We start from the raw sequence: 21,073 nt of genomic DNA, 5'->3' as shown, positions 1-21,073 counted from the left end.
TAAAATATATAAATAGTCGGATGACCATCTTATAACTTTTAATAATTAAAGAATTCAACAAAACAATACTCTAAATTTAATAGACTATTTTATAATTTTTAATAATTAGCATTCAATAAAAGAATTCCCTATAACGGATTTAAAATGTTAAAAAGAAAAATCTAATCTAAATAAGGCCGGAATAGACCATTAGAAATGATGATGTAGGTAAGGGGTCAAGAACAATCGTGGGCGTGGTTACATTAACTTGGGCCTATTTTCTTGACTTATCGTTCAATCCAAAGCATGAAACAAAGTTCATAAAACACTAACATGGAGAACCCACCAACCATTATCAGGCCACCACAATCACCGCCATTTTCGTCGTCGCCGCTTTCTCAGCCCGGTAAGACGACTAACAGTAGTACTACTATCAGCAGTACTACTATCAGCTCACATCCGCCACTACATTTCTTCTCTTATTCCCCACAATTGTTACTATAATGAACTTCGATCAACCACCACCTTTCCCCGCTTCACCAAGAAGTGTCGATTTATCCCCCACTTGAGTTTATCCTCGCTCTTCTGGCTGTAATAACCATCCCAGCTTTGATATACTCTTTCTTTTTCGCCTTTAAATGCTCTCCTTGGTCTTCCCAGGACCCTCGAGAGCTTCCCGATGACGAACATGGAAATCATAGTACTAAATTACAACCACAACGTAGCGTAACGTCTGCATCGTAACATTTTTAAAGGTTACTGCGACATAATATCGACGCAACGCAATAAGGGAACCACATCACGATTGTTGCGGTCAAAAATCGTTATGTAACACCGCAACACGCTATAAATTGCGCCGCAACACCGCGACACACATTAAATTATTTGAAATATAAAATTACATAGATGAATTGTTTTAATTTAATTCTTAAAACTGGATTTTATATATATATATATATATATATCATTAATAATATCGTAATAATTATGTTTAAAATTAGTTACTTAAATTTGAATTAATTAAATTATTTATTAATGTTATTTTAAAATTAAATTAATTTAAATTTAAATTGAATTTTTCTCATATATAAAATTGACGTGATTAATTTTAAATTAAAATTTTATATTAACATTGAGTATCATAATTATATGTTTATTTATTATTATTATATTGAGAAATAATTGATAGACGATGGAGTAAACAATTTCATAATGATTTACATTATGCTTATATGTTATAAAACTTTTAAATTTAAGTTTTGATATTTTGTTTAGATATTTATTATGCTATTTTTTATGTAGGATATTTTTTAAATTCACAATTTCTATACGGAGGCAATTCCACAAATGAAGTGATTCGTGAAACTATGAATGGAGTTAGAAATGTCATACAGAAGATAGAACCCAACTTGAATAATCAAATTCTTGTAATGAACCAGGTATGTATTTTATATACTTAAATTGTTTGAAAAAAAAATCATAAATTATCATGTTTAACTACTAATTCATTTATTTTTTTAGTTGTTGCTATATCGAGACAAAATGGATTCTTTTGAAACACCATTAGCTCAAGCTGCAATTTTGAAGACTAACCCTGGTAAACAAAAAGAATTTATTATATATAGTTTTGTAGATAATAAAGATATTTGTATAAATATTTTATGAATTATATCTTAATTTTTATGTTTTTTTGTAGCTGAATGGTGGATTAATTATGGAAATTGTGCAGAGCGACTTCAAAGCATCGATGTCAAAGTTTTGAGTCAAACAACTTAATCTTCAAATTGTGAGCATAATTGGAGGATATCTGGGCGTACCTTGATATCCATGAAAAAGCAGTAATATAAATGTGTCCATATTCTGGTTGGTACATACCTTCATTATCACCACTATGATCATCACAACCACCATTATCATCATTGTCATCATCATCATTATCATCATAACTTGACGTCGATAGTTGAACATTTTTCTCATTAGATGGAGTAGGTGAACTGTTTATATCTTCACATTGAGTTTCTTCATCAGTTTCATTAAACACCTCAGGTAACCATGAGAAATTTTGTTCACTATTAAGTGTAGGATTCCCTCTTTCTTCAATACATGCATTTAGTAGGGTATCTTCTTCTAAAATATTTTCAATATTAATCGGATTAAAACCCATTTCTAATTCTTGTGCATTTTTTCTTTACATGTGTCTCAGCTTCAACGTCATATTATAATGGACATAAACAAATTTTTGAAGCTTTTTATGCTTGAGTCTATTTCTCTTCTTTGTATGGATCAAACTAAAAGTACTCCAATTACGCTCACAATTTGAAGATGAAGTTGTTTGACTCAAAATAGAACGAATGCATCACAAAATAGAAGAGATGATGATAATAGAACTCATAGGAGAATGGGAGAACACTTTTATGATTCATTTCAGGTTCATCATCATATAGTTTATCTACAAATGATAATGAAATTAGTGAATCATCTCATGGTTCTCATTCTTACCAACCAAATTCATATTATCCACCTTACCTTGAACAAATTCCAAATTATAGATTTTTTTCCCATCATTTATCATACAATATGTTTCCTACCAATGATGTATTTATGATACACATAATATGACGTCAGTCATAACCATTTTTTGAAAAAATAATTAAATATTATTTTAAAAAACAGTTATGACTTTTATTTGAAAAATTGGCAGATTTTGAATTGATTTGGATTAAATTGAAAAGAGAATCGCCATCGACCTTTGGGTTAGGTAGGTCGAATACCTAAAACATCTTTTAAAACAATTTTAAGAAAAATATTTTTTTAAGACAAAAATTGGTTTGTGTTTACCAAAAATTCGATTTAACGGGTCCGGAAGTCGATTACACGTGAGGAAGGATTAGCACCCCCACAGTGCCCAAAATTGATACTCAATCACTTACACATTGTCGTAAATGGTGGAAAAAATAAATCGAATACAAAGTTAGAATATGATCAATTCATTGAACATTGATTAATTTGTTTCGAATTAATTATTTAAAATAAAATCCTTTTACTTGATAATAAATCTTGAAATTCGCAATCCTCCGTCGGGAAGGCTATCTCAACCATTTCTCATTCGTAAAAGAATATTCTATCTTCGTATAACGCATATCGAAATAAAAACAAATATTGACATTAGCATAAAAATAAAATAAATTAATAAAAACGCATTGAATCATTCATACAAAAATATTTAATTAATAGAATAAAATATATTTATTTCAAGTCTCATTTCGTTTGAACGTCGTATCGGATTGTACCACTTCAATCAAGTGATATTTTCCACGCCTGTTCTACAAATACGCGTTCTTGGAATTATTCGAATAATCATTAATAGATAAAGAAACATAAGGGAAATAAATATTAAATAAAAATAAAATAAACAATATACATTAATAATCATGGATAATATTTACTTAATATAATACATTATATTGTAAAATATTCATACATGGGGGATTATAATAATAATAACATAAACATAAAGGACTAAATTATGATTACAACACCAACCAGAGCTTCAACGAAAAATAACAAACAACAAAGACTGAAAACAAAAATAACCTACAAGTAACTAAGGACTAAAATAAATTTAACTGCAACCTGAAAGGGTAAATATTTAATTAGACCAAAATGCATTCATGATACATAGTGACTAAATCGAAAGAATCATAAATGCCATGACCAAATTCAAACATTAAAGAAAATAACAAACACAGGGTCAGTGGCTTAAATGAAATAATTACAAATGTCATGAATATAATAAAAAATAAACAAAACTGGTATAATAAATAAACTGATGACTGAAATAAAACTATTGAAAAATACACGACTTAAATAAAATAACATTTTCATTTAATGACCAAATCAAGAGATTACAAAGATGTAGGCACCTATACAACTATAATACCCTAAATAAAAAACACAGAGAATGGGGGTGTGTCAAAACGACATCGTTTTCGCGTGGGTATTTAAGCCCAAACCCATCCTTTTTCATCAACATTCATCATTTCTCTTCTTTATGCGAAAAACAAAGAGAGAGAGAGAGTAACATACTCTCTCAACCCTCTCATCAGAGAGAAGAAAAGTCACGGCGACCGGCGGTGCACACGGCTGCCGGAAAAGGACAACCGACCCCAAATGAACCCTCTCCTCACCCTCAATCCATAATTCGAATCCTTTTAGCCCAAAAACCCCTCTATAAGCCTAGATCTAGCCTTTTAAATTTTGAGAAATTTGAAAATCGACAGCCTTTATGCTTCCCCCACTGTTTGCTTCGAACTCCAGTATGATTCTCCTCTCCTTTTCTCTTATTTTCCTTTGATTGATTCAAACTAGTTCACACTCTCTATTTTTTTCTTTTTATTTTCTCTCGGTTTTCTTTTTTCCTGCCCTAATATCTTTTATGTTCTATCTCTATCTCTTCTTTCAAATCTTCAATTTTTCACCGAATGGCTCTTGCATGTGATATAATGGTGATATATTTCTTTTTGGATATGATTTAGATTTCATATATTTTTTGTTGGGATTTTAATGGACGGTTGATTGATTGAGTCACTTTTGGTGCAGATGGGAGCTGTCGGCGGTGACAGTGGAGAGCAGGCGGCGGTGATAGATATCATATCCTTAGGGTTAGGGTTTTAGAAACCTTAAGGAGGGTTGGATCGGATATGGATTCTGGTGGGCTGCCGAGCAGGGTCAGACCCTGGGTTTGTTCGGGTTGGCTGTTGGGGCCTAGTACTGGGTCAATAGCTGGTAATGGGGTTTCTGGGCTTGATGTTTGTAATTGGGCTCTATTTGGGCCTCGGGTAGGTTAGTTGGTCTGTTGTAATTGGGCTCCATATCAAGCTTGCAAAATTTGTAAAATAATTAATAATAATAACAAATAATAATAATAATAATAATAATAATTAAAATAATAATATTTTTCGACCCGGACAAAAACAGGTATCTACAGCTGTTCCTCTTTGCACATTCTTGTGTTAACAAGAATAGGGAAAAGATGAAAAAAATAACCAATTTTTATCCGGTTCTATTTTTTTTGGTTTGGAAATTTGATATGTTTGTTAGGGAATGACATTGCTCATACGTGATGAAGAATTATGGTCGTGTAAGGGTGATACGACTCCTACGTGATGAGGAGATCTGGTCGGTGGATGATACGACTCATACGTGATGAAGAGTTCTAGTCATCTTTAGGAAAGGTGATAACACGGTTCCTACGCGATGAGGATGATTGATTATCTAGGGGTAACACAGCTCCTATGTGATGAGGAGATCTGGCCGGGGGATGACACGTTCCTACATGATGAGGATGATATACCATATTTAGGGATGATAACACGATTTCTACGTGATGAGGATGGCTGGTTATCTTGGGTGACACGGCTCCTACGTGATGAGGAGGTCTGGTTGGGGATGACACGGTTCCTACGCGATGAGGATGGCAGACCATCTTTAGGGATAATGTATCAAGAGAGACAAAGTTTTATTTCAAGGGAAACAAACTAAAAGATAGGTGTTTCAAGGACACCGTCTTAAGAGAGACAAAATTCGTTTCAAGGGAAACGATCTCAAAGATGAGTTGTTTTAAGAGAAACTGTCTCAAGGGAGACAAAACTTGTCTCAAGGAAGACAAAACTTGTCTCAAGGGAGACAAAACTTGTCTCAAGGGAGACAAAACTTGTTTCAAGGGAAACATACTCAAAGGTGATGGACTTTGTTTCCAGTGAAACAATTTTAGAATTTGTATTTTAAAGAAAAACTGTCTCAAATGAGACGAATTTTTTTTTGAAAGAAACAATCTCAAGTGAGATTAATTTTGTTTTAAGTAAAAAACTTTGAAATTTGTGTTCCGAGGGGAAAATGTCTCAAGTGAGACAAAATTTGTTTTAAGAGAAAATTGTCTCAAGCGAAACAACATTTGTTTTTAAGAAAAAAAATATCTCTAGCGAGATGACATTTTTGTTTCGAGAGAAACAACATCAAAGGAGACATATAGTCTGCTTATTCCTACATGTTGAGGAGATCTAGCTACCTTTAGAAGATCTGATCGTTCTCTTCAGGATGTTGAATCTTTAGATTACATTGTTGCATCAAGCTAGAGACATTTGGTCATTTTTGAACCTTTATTCCCTGAAAAATCAATGATGCATTTATGGATGATTATCTTGGATGTTTATGGGTATCATGATGAAATTTATTTAATGTGGTTGAATTTGTCCTCAAGAGAGGGAAAATCAAAGTCTTTATTGCACATGATGATGAATGCAAAGATGCAAATTTCATGTGTCATGTATATATTTGTTGATGTATGTATGTTGATGTATGTTTTCTTGGTGGGAATGATTGCATGGGCGAGCTTTATTCTATCTCTGATTCAGTTGTCTTCATTTTCCACCAGGGTGTACTCTTGCAAACCTCGACCTGAGACAATTTATTTTCCTTGCCCATTAAAATTTGCCCAAAAAATTGGCTTCCTCTTGCCCCAACTTCGATATTGAGCTTTGGAGAGATATTCGTTGAATTCCAAGATATTTTTAGAGAACTTATCTTGTTTGAAAACATTTTTCTTCCTTTGAATTTTCAAAATTTTGAAAAATATCAAAAGAATTTTAAAAATTGTCTTCTTCTAAGTTTCACAATTGAAACAAATCATAAAACAGGGGTTCATTGGATATCAAAAGAATCAAATGCTTTTTTAATCTTTGATAGCTGCAAATCTTTGACAAATATCAAGATCAAAAGGTTGGTTTAGAGGTTGGCTACCTAAATTCTAAGGTTTGTTTTATCGAATTGGTCACCTTGAAGATCATGGCATGCCCTTTTTTTCTTGGTTTGACATTTGATCGGAGGCGGACAAAATGACGCAACTAGCATAGTCAATTGCTAGAATCTTTAGAACACTTTTGTTTCGGTTCTCTGAAATCTTTCATTTGTTCAAGCCTCGTAGACTCCTCTAGAAAAGGTAGCGTAGAAATATTGGTCTAAAAATGAGATTTTCGAGTGCTCGTGTGAAGTAGACTATAACAGGTGTTCCTTAACTCCCTTAGTCCATATTCACCAAAAATCATTATTTAGTAAATTTGATTTAATTTGCCAATGTTTGGCTATTTGGATTCAACTTTATTGTACATATATTATAATTGCCTTTGTTTGGCTAGCTGAATGATTCATGTCATCACAAAGTCTTCGACTTGACAATCACAGTGGAGCAAACACCGAATTTCCAAGTACCCGATCAATGTCATGGTTTGACTATAATCTATTCATAAAGTCAGGACTTTCGAGTTTCCTCTATAACCAATCGCTTTAGAAAAATAGCTCAACTTTATTATATATATATATATATATATATATATATATTTATATTCTGGGTATACGGATTCCATTTTTTAAGCTTGCCAAGGAGAATCTGTTATAGTCCCAATGTTTGTTGAAGGTCAGAAAATCTCATCGTTAGAGTTCAATTCCCAAGCAACTGACCTAAACTAGATTCGCCTACTTGACCATTCCATCTGAGAATATCATGATCATCATTGAATGTCATTAACAAAAGTATAAACCAATTAATTTTCAAAATCATGTGCAAGTTGCCCCATTTTGTCCACTCCTAACACATACCTGAATGCCAAGCCTTTGATTAGATATACATGCGAGGAGGGAGCTAGCTTGGTCCCTGCAAGAGAAGGGTATGTATTCTGGTGTATATTTAGAGTAGGATCAAGGGATCCTTGTTTTGTCGAGGTTCGATCTTATCATTTTTCCAAAGATTTACATCTTCAATTATTAAAAAGCTTTTAATTAAAATGATCTTCAAAGAATTTCAAGATTGAAATTTGCTCATTGTTCATTTCCTAAGAATGAAGCATTTTATTGAAAATGTTTGAACAACAAGTGACTTACAAACATTTAAACATAAGAAGTACCAAAGAAAAACAAGTTCAAACAAGATGACATCCATGAGAATGCAACAAAATTCCTGATGGATGCCCCAACCGATTCCCGATCAGAATGCCCCATCACACATTGAATGCCAATGCCCCTGAATCAATCAGATCTTGGACCTTGTGCTTCAATGCCCCACATTTCTTAGTGGTATGCCCTGAGCTCCCAATATGATAGCTGCATATGGTATTAATGTCATGACTTTCAGGATATTGGGCCTTTCTTGGTTTGGATTGAACTGGAGTCACAAGGTTCTTCTCAACTAGCGTTGGGAATAATTTCTCATATATCATTGGAATTGAATGGATACGATTCTTTTCACGGAATGCCTTATGAGGTTTGGTCCCCAAATTAACTAGATAAGATCATACTATGTTGATTTCAACTCTATCCTCAAAGTCAGTACTGCTAGTGCTTCCTATTTGGCCATTCTTGACAACTCTTTCGATCATTTCTCCATGCATGATGATGTCAGAGAAACTCTTAGTCGTAGCTCCAACCATGTAGTTAATGTATGAAAATTTCAATGTGTCGATGAATAGAGTGATGAACTCTCTTTCAGTCATCGGTGGATGCACTTGAGATACAACATCCCTCAATCGTTGAGCATATTGTCGGAAGCACTCATCATTCTTCATCTCTATATTTTGAAACGTTGTTTGATCGGGGGACATATCTATCATGTACTTGTAATGACTCAAAAAGGCACGAGCCAAATCCTTCCAGGAGCAGATTTGAGTACGACTCAATTGGTTATACCACTTATAAGCGGGTCTAATCAAACTTTGTTGGAAGCAAAGGATCAACATCTGATCATTGTTGGTGTACCCAGTCATCCTTCGAATAAACATCGTGAGATGGTCATTAGGGCAACTAGTTTCATTATACTTCTCAAAGTCGGGCATCTTAAATTTGGGGGGAAGTACCAAGTTAGGAACTAAGACTAGTTATGTACCATCCATTTCATTGTGAGAGCTCTATCATCTCATTCCCTTGAATGTCTTTCTGCACCACTTTTTCAAATTCTAAAGGATTTCATTCTTGGCTCTTTTTATTGCATTAGGAGCAGACATGTTGTGATCAGTAGAATGATCTCGAGAATCTAATATGGTTGCACTCGTTTCAGTGGCGGAGAAGCCTACTTGGTGACTTGGAAGGCGAAATAAGTATTTTGGGACTAACATGGGCTATTACACATTCAGTGGTTTCACAGGTCGAGAAAATCTTCTTTTTGCCTCTTTCTTAGTTGAGCCCATCCATTTTTGCTACAATTCGATTAACTAGGTCATCTTGGTTTTACAAGATACAATCTATGGTGGCCTTTTGTGCCTGTTTCATTTTAGCTTCCCACTTTGTTTGCATTCTTCACAAATTCTCTTCCAGCACTTTCTTTAGTTTATCAAATTTTGCTTCCATTTTTCATACTGTGTGAATGTATTTGCACAGTTAGAAGCACTTCCTCAAAGTCCTCCACAAAATGATTAATGTATGTAAAAATGCTTAAATGAATGCCACGCATAATGCAATGATGCAAATGCCAAAAATGTTGATCCCAACGTTGAATATCATAGAATAATTTTCACCAGAAATAAAAGCCTTCACATTACAAAACAATTCATTTTTACAGACACATTTTTGCTTAGATGTTGAGTCTGAAATGGATCACTGCTTTGTCTCGGATCTTTATCATCCTTGAAAATGATGCCCCTCAAGTTCATTGTAACCTAACTCTATTAGTGCTCTATACGGTGTTAAAGTCAGTGTGTTGCTCCTTGATGACTAGCAATGAAATAATCGTAGATGAGAATCTAATGCTGGATTACTCCTTGGGTCCATGGATCATCATATCAGTCTCAAATGCTGCACGATCTTTGAGAAAGTCTCATTCTTGTACTCTGAAATTCTTTTAGCTCTAGGCGCGTATCTTTGTACGTGACTGTTTGAGTGAAAACTTTTATCTCTTCTTGTAAATATTTTCTCATGAATCTCCCCTTGCGGATCAACACTTTCACATTATGTTATGTCGATGAAATACAATGCAAAGAATGATGAAAAATAACACAAACAAAAGAGAAAAACAAGTTAGTAACACAAACAAAAGAGAAAAATGAGTTAGTACAAACAAGATAATCACTAGAGTTAAAAGATGTTATTTATAGATAAATATAACACCTACCCAATCATGATACCTACCCGAGCATGCTTTTATTAGATAGTAATCCTACCCAAACATGCTTTCTACCCACAATGATTAATTTCAAGAAAATAATCCTAACCGCATGGTATCTAGTTCGCATGCTCTTATTCAACAAAATTTAAAACAAAAGATAAAGGTTCATAAATGCTTATCCTTTGTGTCACATGGGTTATTTGCTAAAACTCATACGAAGAATAAATTCTTACGATAGTACAACATTCACCCGACTTACTTGGAATAAAGCTCGGGTCTAGAGCTTATGTCATGCAAATGCATGTAATGTGTGTGAGGAGGAGTGTACAAACCTTTGACTCAAAAGGAAACAAAAAAACTTGACAAAGCTGAAAAATACAATAAAAACGTTAGTACTATAAAAATACATAAATTAAAATTTCAATAAATGGATCATAAGCTAACTATAGGCTCGAACTCATAATTTCTACCATAAAGACAATGTGTAAGTGACTTACAGCCTGGCTCTCAAAGAAAAGTCCCCAGCAAAGTCACCAAGCTGTCATAACCATTTTTTTAAAAAACAATTAAATAATATTTTAAAAAACAATCATGACTTTTATTTGAAAAATTGACGGATTTTGAATTGATTTGGATTAAATTGTAAAGGGAGTCGCCATCGACCTTTGGGTTAGGTAGGTCGAATACCTAAAATGTCTTTTAAAACTCTTTTAAGAAAAATCATTTTTTAAGAAAAAAATTGGTCTGCGTTTACCAAAAATTTGATTTGATGGGTTCGGGAGTCAATTACGCGTGGGGAAGGATTAGTACCCCCACAGCGCCCAAAATTGGTACTCAATCGCTTACACATCGTAGTAAATGGTGGAAAATATAAATCAAATATAAAGTTAGAATATGATCAATTCATTGAACATTGATTAATTTATTTTGAATTAATTATTTAAAAGAAAATCCTTTTACACGATAAGAAATCTTGAAATTCACAATCCTTAATCGGGAAGGCTATCTCAACCATTTTTAATTCGTAAAAGAATATTCTATCTTCGAATAACGCATATCGAAATAAAAAAGAATATTGACATTTGCATAAAATAAAATAAATTAATAAAATCGTATTGAATCATTCACATAAAAATATTTAATTAATAGAATAAAATATATTTATTTCAAGTCCCATTTTGTTCGAACGTCGTGTCAGATTGTACCACATCGAACAATTGATACTTTCCACGCCCATTCTACAAATACGTGTTCTTGAAATTATTCGAATAATCATTAATAGATAAAGAAACATGAGGGAAATAATTATTAAATTAAAAAAACAACATACATTAATAATCATGAATAATATTTACTTAATATAATACATTATATTGTAAAATATTTGTAAAATATTCATATATGGGGGACTAGAATAATAATAACATAAACATAAAGGACTAAACTATGATTACCATAGCAACCAGAGCTTCAACAAAAAATAACAAACAACATTGATTGAAAACAAAAAACAACCCACAAGTAATTAAGGACTAAAATAAATTTAACAACAACCTGAAAGGGCAAATATTTAATTAGACCAAAATGCATTCATGATACATGGTGACTAAATCGAAAGATTCATAAATTCCATGACCAGATTCAAACATTAAAAAAAACATAACACAGGGTCAATGACTTAAATGAAATAATTACAAATGTCATGAATATAATAAAATGTATAATAAATAAACTGGTGACTGAAATGAAACTATTGAAAAATACATTCCTTAAACTGAATAATATTTTTCATTTAATGACCAAATCAAGAGATTACAAAGATGTAGGCACCTATACAACTATTATATATAAACAAAAAACACGGAGAATATGGGTGTGTCAAAACGGTACCATTTTCGAGTGAGTATTTATGCCCAAACCCAGCCTTTTTCATCAACATTCCTCAATTCTCTTCTTTCTCCGAAAAACAAAGAGAGAGAGAGAGTAACAGACTCTCTCAACTCTCTCCTCGGGGAGGAGAAAGGTCACGACGATCGATTATACGTACGGCAGCGCACGACGACCGGAGAAAGACAACTGACCCAAAACGAACCCTCTCCTCACCCTCAATCCATAATTCAATCCTTTTAGCCCAAAAACCCCTCTATAAGCCTAGATCTAGCCTTTATCTTTCGAGAAATTTGAAAATCGACCTTTAAGCTTCCCCCACCGTTTGTTTCGAACTCCGGTATGATTCTCCTATCTTTTCCTCTTATTTTCCTTTGACGTTTTTGTTTGATTCAAACTTGTTCCCACTCTTTTTTTATTTTCTCTCGGTTTTCTTTTTTTTTCTCCCCCAATATCTTATATGTTCTATCAAATTCCCAATCTCTCTTTTTTTTCACCGAATGGCTCTTGCATGTGATATAATGGTGATAGATTTTTTTTGGATATGATTTGGATTTCATATATTTTTTTATTGGGATTTTGATGGACGGTTGATTGATTGAGTCACTGTTGGTGCAGATAGGAGCAATCGACATTGACAGTGGAGAACAGGCGACGTCGACAGACATCATATCCCTAGGGTTAGGGTTTTAGAAACCTTAGGGGGCTGGGTCGGATCAGGATTCTTGTGGGTTACTGAGCAGGGTTGAACCCTGGGCCGGTTCGGGTTGGCTGTTGGGGCCTAGTACTTGGTCAATAGCTGGTAATGGGGTTGTTGGGCTTGATGTTTGTAATTGGGCTCTATTTGGGCCTCGAGTAGGTTAGCTTGTCTGTTGTAATTGGGCTCCAGATCAAGCCCGCAAATTTTGTAAAATATTTAATAATAATAATAATAATAAAATAATAATATTTTTTGACCCGGGCAAAAATGGGTGTCTACAATGTCTTCTTCATATGGAATAAAAGGAATCAAAACCAAGACAATGACGAAGATGAAAATGCTTTAGATCTATCACGCCATTCATTTTGGTGGTGAATTGTAATATATAAACTTTTTATACTTGTAGTTATGTTTTTTTCTTTCTTTCTAAGTTATGTAAAATGAATATTTTTATGTTACAATATAAAAAATTTGATATGCTTTTAGTGATATTGTTTATATGTTATTCATTAATATTATAATTGTTATTACTCATTATCCAGTACGATAGCACCTCTATGATTTATATTTGTTTTTAATAAATTTTTATCTATGAAATTAAATTTTTATTTTTAAAATAAAATATTAAAAGAGTATATTAATATTAGTATATTAAAAAAACTGTAAAATATATAAATATAATATTTTAGACGTATTGTGATTTTTGAAGAAGAGATCATGCTCGTGACACCCGAAACATGTTACATAACGTTCGTAACATCCACAATTTGATATCATGACGGAAATAGTACAATTGAAGTAACCGAGACGAGGAGGGAGCCGGGTTCGGTTCTCAAGAATCGAAAAGAGAACCATCCTAAAGAGATTGGGAATGAGTGTCCCGTTTGTTTGTCGGTATTCGCCGATGGGGAAGAAGTAAAGCAATTGATTAAATGCAAGCACTAGTTCCACACTATTTGCATTGATTTGTGGCTTAACAGCCATGATAATTGCCCAATTTGCCGTGCTCCCGTTGCTGTTAAGCTGCCAAATAACAACCGTACTTGCCTTCTGGTCCGGACAGAGATAGTGAACACCATCAAGGTTCGCCAGATGCATCTACTCTGGTTTGACACTTAATAGTTTAATTTCTTGAACTTTTTTCTCCTTTATGTTGCTTAAATTTTGCTCAAATTCCCAGAATTTATAGCACTACTACATAATCCTTATAGCAATAGAGAATTTAGCCTTCAAAATTCACTTATATTTTGTGTGATTCTGCTGTGAGAAGAACTGAAAGATGGGTCGGAAATGGAAGTAAAAGATCCCCACTTTTTCTATGCAATTCCTCAGGTTTCTATCATTCAAGGTTAGCCTTTGTTTGTTGATTGATTGTGGATTTTTGCAGCAAATACTTGTTTCTCAGCTACTTCATCACCCTTGTAATTGTTTCTCAGCAAATGCTTGTTCGAAGAACCTTTTAGTTTAAAAGAATATAATTATCCTCAAGATGGCATCAACTGTAGAGCAGAGAAACAGGATCATGCACAAGTACAACACACTCATAAAAGTCAATTAATTACCTTTAGCCTCCCAAGCATCCTAGTAACAAAACTATATATATATTTTTATACGTATAGAGAATAATTTTATTAAAAAAGAAGATATTAAAAATTACGACATAATAATTAATAAATTAGTCACTCTAGATCATATAACGAATATACAAAGAAAATGTTAAAATTCATCTAAAAAATCGAACAAAAGACATACAAACAAATATGATGATATCAACAAACGAACTATAATATAAAACTAAACTATATAAAACATGAAAAACTACATAAAAAGTAATATGCATCATTGTGGAAGACGTTGGAAATTTTGAGTACATTGAGTGTTGTATTTAATGATGTTGTTAATTGGAATAATTATCAATTAATGATAATATGAGTGATAGGATACCAATAATTATCAATTTAAAAGAAGACTTTCAAATATTTTTGTTTAGGAACAAGACTAACGTGTTATGTCAGTTTTTCTTAGCGACAATTGACGAAAATGACAATAATGAAAGCGAATCAAAATTTAATGAATGTATTATAAGTTTTAAAATTTTATAATATATGAACGTCTTTAAAAGTTCAGTGAATGTTTATGTAATTTACCCTTGATTTTTAATGAAAAGAGCTCACTTTTCTGACCGATCATGGCTTTTGCCAGTCACGATAATCTCAATTACAAGTGTCCACTCTAATTGTATTTTTGATATAGTTTTGAGATGCTAATACAAATTTATCTTAAATGTAAATTTTAGTAGAATTTTGAGACGGTATCGCATGTTACCATCTTTTGAATCATATAAATCAATATGAATATATTGTATCATATGATTTCTTATTTTACATGGAAAAAAGATTTTTTAACGAACTGATTACTAAACTAAAAAGCTTCAATTTTCATGTATTCGAGCTTTCTTGACCTTGCTGTGTAAATCATCAACAAGTGAGGCCACAGCTTGTGAAAGATGAAGTTGCAGATTCCGGCATGTGCTTGCATTTGCAGTACCACTGCTACTCGGCGATGCTCTTCTTTTAGTTGCCTTTGGTTTTCTTGGTGCAGGTGGACATTGTTTCATCTCTGGGATTTTATAATCCAAAGACGTTGGAGTCTTGAATCCATCGTCTTCATCGACCATTGCCTTGAACTCTCCTAACGATATATTTTTCTTTTCGCTTTCTTCTCCTTTCTTCTCTTCATCATCTTCCAGTAATTGTCGTTCTTCACCATCACTAATAGGAACATCGTTTGAAGAAGTATTAATAGCTTTAGCTTCAAGGCACTCCTCTTGAAACTCCAATGCCGGTCGTTTCAGGATATCGAATTCGATCCGGTCTTTAACAAGGATCAGCTCCGAGTTCGGCATGCTAAGAAGGGAAACCTGGCTACTGAATTCTGCCTACATTAAGAACTGAACGAGGAATAATATTGAGAGAGGGGATCGAGGAGCTGATAAGAGACAAAACAAAGAAGAGGAAGAAGCTACCTAAAAAGGGGGGAAATGTGTTGACATAGAGATCTACAAACAAAGAATGATGGAATATAAATCATCACAAATCAGTCTTTTGTGCATCGGATCCTTCGCCCCAAGTGTTAGTTTGAAACCTTCACCAACTACTTGCTCAAATGATAAGTATTCGTGTGTTTTTTTTTTCTTGGCATAACGTCAATAATACTCTTAACGTTTTCTCTAAATGATCACTTTGTCTCTTATTCTTTTTTTTAAACATTTTAATTTCTAACATTTTAATTTTTGATCAAAACATATTCTGTTAGATAAAAATCGTTTTGTTGATTAACGGTCAACTTATGTTGCTGATGTGATATTTTCACATGTGTTTAATTATTGATGTAGTATATGCAGCATCACCCAAAGTGATGTCATGGTATGTGCCACGTCAATAACTGAACACATGTAGAAATATCACATCACTTACATGCATTGACCGTTAATTAACTAATTATTTACATCCAACGATATTTGTTTTGATAAAAAAATTGAAATATTTGATATTAAAATGTTCCAAAAAAAAAAAATCATCATTCGTGCAAACATTTAAATTGATTCTGTCGTTATTTTTTTCTTCTTCTTTTATGATAGTTCATATACGAACTTTGATGTATGTGTACAAAAGGGTCGTTTTTTATGTGATAATCAAACCCCATCTCATGAAATTATTAAGAAAACTTACATTTGATGCTTTGTTTATATTGCAAGCACGGACCAACAAACTTTGAATTTGTATTTTTCTTTACCAACCTCTCCCCCAAGGCTTAATTAACTATGGGAGTAATCAATTAGTTTCCTTGACTTGCATATTATTTTTGTTTGATTTAGACACAACGGAGTATGGGAAGGTTTTTCTTTTTCTCTCTTATTTTTTATATTTGTCATGTCCGTTTTACTATTCATGAATTTATGATTGTTTCTTTTAATGGTGTGATGTTCAGAGTTTACGACACACACGAATTTTCTATTGAGTACTCAAGCATTTCAAGAGATTAAGGGTTTTTGAAACAAATAAAACCATTGCAGAAATGGGATCAGTAATGGTGGATTCGTCCCCCATGAAAAAAAAGGAAGGAGTTGAGATTTGGTAATCCTTCCATTATTTCATACTCACTCAACTAACAACTATCACCAGCCCCCATCATCTGTTATTATCAATTTAATATGAACATATTGCTGCTCCAAAACCGCAAAAAAAAAAAAAAACTATAAAAAAAAAGATATGATAAATTGGGGAGAAGAAAGTGAAATTAATCTCATGCTTGAGTGCATGGTTTTCATCATCAGATTGTTTTACATGGAGAATAATTGGATGTCAAAGGCACATGGAGAATGATTTTTGCCACCATTGCCAACCATCATGCATGTCCCTTGCCCTCACAATCATCTCTCCCAATTTCAAATTCCCTATAGCTTTTATTTACATCTTTCCAATCAAACCCCACAGATCTCCATTTTTTTTCAAGTTTGGGGTTTACACTTTCTTAAAAAAGGCTGACATTTGGCACACCCAAGACCCCAACTAGTTTATGTTATTGGACCACCCCTAGCAAATCAAAGACATGGTTCCTTTGAAGGGTTTTGCATGGGAATGCTTTATTTTATTGGACCTTTATGCGTGTGTATGTTTTATTTCGGAAGAAAGGTGGGAGAAAAGTGATGTCAAGTATCAAGTACACACCTAGGGCTAACTGCTTTGCTTCCAAGAGAGTTCCTTAAAGCAAATATTGCTATCGATTCATCATCATTAACCCAATATCAAGTTCCAATTACTACCAGGCCGTTCAATTTAATGATTATAAAAAGGCCTATATGCACAGAGAGATTCATTCTTTGCATTGGAACTGAAAAGTAATGTAAAAGAAGAGAGAAGAAATAAAAAAAAAGGCTAGCCATTGACGCATCATGCATGCATGGGATGGGAGACAAGGAACATGGGAAGATAAAAGGGCCAACAGTTTGGAGGACAAAAACAAGACTAATTTGGAGATTCAGGCTTGGTTTTTAGCAATTTTGCACGTATCAGAGGCTTGGCAGTTTGCAAAACAATTAAGCCTTAAAGTTCTGCCCTTCATCATATCCTCCATAGAAGAATGTATGTATGCATGCATGTAATGTGATGGTAATCTGGGTCCAGATATTCTGCTGGTCTGTTGCATTGCATAGATTCCCTCACTTTGAGGCCTTGGCCATATTGCCAGATGGGACTTCTTGTTTCAGACTTTTTTTTATTATTCGAGTACACAAAGTGATGCTGTCCACTATGTTGCGTCTCTTGCAAGTGACTAGGGCATTGAAAATGTCAGAATTCCAACAAAACAACCTATGTAGCCTGTTAGGCAACCTTTTATCATCATGATTTTACACTTCTAAGAAGATTTTGATCGCTTTCTTTTAATTTTCTTTTGAGGTGTGTCAAGTTCAATCACATCCTCGTCTAAAAAGTCAGAAAAACATAATTGGAGGTGCATTCCTGATATTTTAAAGACGAATGTAAGATTTTATTTTAGATAAATTATTAATATTATATTCAAAAAGAAAACAATACACTACTATAATGAGATAGAGTACCAATAAGAACTTGATACTCAGTCAAGTATACCCCGTACTATACATAATTGGAAATGAACAAGATCACTCCTATTAATATCCTTCCTAGAAAGTTCTATACACAGAACCTTCTTATTACAAGACAAAATTTCCTCCTCTTTCCAAACAAAATAGATGAAAGTACTCCAAGTAATCTTTAGCAATAAAGCAATGAGATACTTACCCTTCGAATAGCCAATTCGAAAAAAAATATAATTCTTTGGTTACAAAACGATTTTTGAAGTTCATCTCTACTCTTCATACATGTCAGGGTGTAGCAAAACGTTTGCACAAGAAATGTGTCAGAAGAATGGAGCCATCCAAGGCAGGTTTTTGCTTGTCTTTTATTTGTTTCTTGTTTCCCTTTGGCATCCATATCACTGTTATATTTGATCATTTTTCTCCTTTGCTGTTGAAGTTAAACAATTTTGAATCACAGCATTTACCTGCCATCATCTGTTGTTGATTGCTCTTCCAGTGCATCTTTCCTCAAGAAATTATCGAAAACGTTAGGACTCCATTGTTCATCGTCAACCCCGCCTATGATTTTTCGCAGGTAATTCATTCAAATGGTAGTATTTGGTAATGACATAATACTATTTCCTTTCTATTTATAGGCTCTAACACCGACTGGATAATCATTAGATACAACATAACTTAGTCCCTGCTGGATCAGATCCTCATGGCTACGGGAGAAGATACAGATTGACCATTCAGGAGTGTGATTCTACCCAGACTGAAACACTACAAGGTAGTTAGATGTGTGATATGTACCCAATCTACTTTGCACAACATCGAAATCAGAGATGTTTCTTGCAATTATAATTTCCAAGCATTGAAGCAACTCTTATGTTGTGGGTTGGCCTGATTTCTTTTTTTCTTCTGACGTATAGGCTTCCGTAGTCCCCTGCTTGAAGCACTAAGTAAGCTTGAGAAAGACAAGGAAGGGGGTATGTTTATAAATTCGTGCTTTGTTCATTGCCAAAATTGGATGGCTGAGGCATGGCATTAACCCAATTCTCCAAGAATCAACAATAAGGTTAGCAATGCTTTAATATTCAACCTGTTCTCTATTATGGATATCAAATGATAGTTTTCAGGACCCTTCATGATTATCTGAAATTAAAAACAGTTGATATTTAATCATTATTAACCATCTTAGTTGTTTTTGAAACAAGACCATTGCAGAGTCTGTGGGTGATTGGTACTTCGGCCGTAAATCATCGAAGGAGATCGACTGCCCTTACCCCTGCAATCCCACTTGCTATAACATGGACTTCACACGAGGTTTATGAGACACGTCTCAGATACTGATTAACCTCTCCAACTTCAAAACCACCCCTGAATATTATCTCAATTTGCAGTCAAAGGACCTTGGATATGGAAACACAGTATGTAGAATCAGATGATTGTTCATAGTTGCTGCTTTAGAAATGGATTTCATGTGAGAGAAGATGAAGCAAAGTTGTTTCATGCCAAGTAGGATGTGCTCTTTTTTCCACCTTTACTAAGATAGTTTGATGTAAACATTGTATATCATCCTCCTATTGTTACATTTGTGCCCATCTTAGCCCTATACCAGTGTCAATGTGAGATCAAACTCAAGGGAAAGGAAGTGCAGAGGCTAATAAACAGTCCTTTTCCTGAACAAACTCGACAAAGACCTACTCAACATCCATAACCTCGGCTAACTTTCGACATCTTTGATCCTGCTCATAAGGTTAAAGCTACTACGCTTTGCCAGAGGAAAGCCATTTATAGTAATGTGTCATCCTTTTTGCCATTACAATGCAGGCCTGCTTTATGAGATAGAGGCGATTGTTTTGACTTCATTGCACATAATGTGGAAGTTTTTGGTCTCCTTTTAGCCCATTCTTCTTTATATTTCTGGTATTTGTTTATGGGAAAATTATAAATTTCATCACTCAACCTCCTTTTCATTTTTGTTTTGGTTATTGAACTTCAAAATTTTTAGTTTTTTCACTCAATTTTGACATTGCTCATATTTTGCTCACTTGAGTGTTAAATCATGAATGGTGTGATGACATAACTGATGCAAGAATGACACACCAAAATGACATCATTTTAGATATTTACAAAAAAACCATCAAAACAATGTCATTTTAAATTCCTATAGAAGCTAAAAAATGATTCCTTCCATTTTCTCTCTTCTTTCTTCTTCCTCTCTTGTTCCGGAACCAACTTAGATTTCGACAATCACTCTGAACCAACACTATTAATTATTGTTGTCATATATTGCGAGCATTTTTTTTTAATAAAATTTGTATAGATTTTTATGTTTTTGATCAATTATTCTTCATTTCTTTCATTTTGACCATAAATGATGTTAACGTGAGAAAAATCACTCGGATGATTTATTGTGTCGGTAAAGACACGTCCTCCAAAATAAAATTTTCAAAAGACACTTCAATGTGAACATACTTTTGTCAAAAAGATACTATTTTAGTCAATGATATTGTTTGGGTTACGTTTTAATAAAATAATAATAATAATAATAATAATAATAATATATTATTACCATAATATTACCAATCAAATCAATGAAAATTTGGAAATGGAATCTACAAATCACAATCATAGTAAATATTGGATTTTAAGCACATAAAAAATTTACAGATAAAGATTGGTGGCTAAGAAAATCGATGATCAACAACAATCTGCAAACCTAAGCAAAAACAAAAGTATAAAGGGAAATGGGGAG

The 21,073-nt window shown here is 33.4% G+C and overlaps 2 protein-coding genes and 1 pseudogene across 2 annotated transcripts; 2 read left to right on the top strand and 1 right to left on the bottom strand.

Moving 5' to 3' along the window:
- Window positions 1-312: 312 nt before the first annotated feature.
- On the top strand, window positions 313-13,825 carry LOC120151118 (annotated as a pseudogene).
- Window positions 13,826-15,144: 1,319 nt separating this feature from the next.
- Window positions 15,145-15,815, bottom strand: LOC120150963 (cyclin-dependent protein kinase inhibitor SMR10-like). The gene has a single exon (XM_039163535.1). It carries the CDS (start codon window positions 15,616-15,618, stop codon window positions 15,145-15,147), a length of 474 nt encoding a protein of 157 aa, XP_039019466.1. The 5' UTR covers window positions 15,619-15,815.
- Window positions 15,816-18,592: 2,777 nt separating this feature from the next.
- LOC120150828 (pectin acetylesterase 5-like) lies at window positions 18,593-19,717 on the top strand. The gene is made up of 5 exons (XM_039163446.1): window positions 18,593-18,676; window positions 18,830-18,907; window positions 18,997-19,102; window positions 19,245-19,390; window positions 19,530-19,717. Exons 1-4 carry the CDS (start codon window positions 18,662-18,664, stop codon window positions 19,361-19,363), a joined length of 318 nt encoding a protein of 105 aa, XP_039019377.1. The 5' UTR covers window positions 18,593-18,661; the 3' UTR covers window positions 19,364-19,390; window positions 19,530-19,717.
- The last annotated feature ends 1,356 nt before the right edge of the window (window positions 19,718-21,073 follow it).

Source organism: Hibiscus syriacus, unplaced genomic scaffold, assembly GCF_006381635.1.
Source record: "Hibiscus syriacus cultivar Baekdansim isolate YM2019G1 unplaced genomic scaffold, ASM638163v2 tig00111027_pilon, whole genome shotgun sequence".
In the NCBI taxonomy this organism is placed as follows: Eukaryota; Viridiplantae; Streptophyta; class Magnoliopsida; order Malvales; family Malvaceae; genus Hibiscus; species Hibiscus syriacus.
This window is presented reverse-complemented; position numbering and strand designations above follow the sequence as displayed.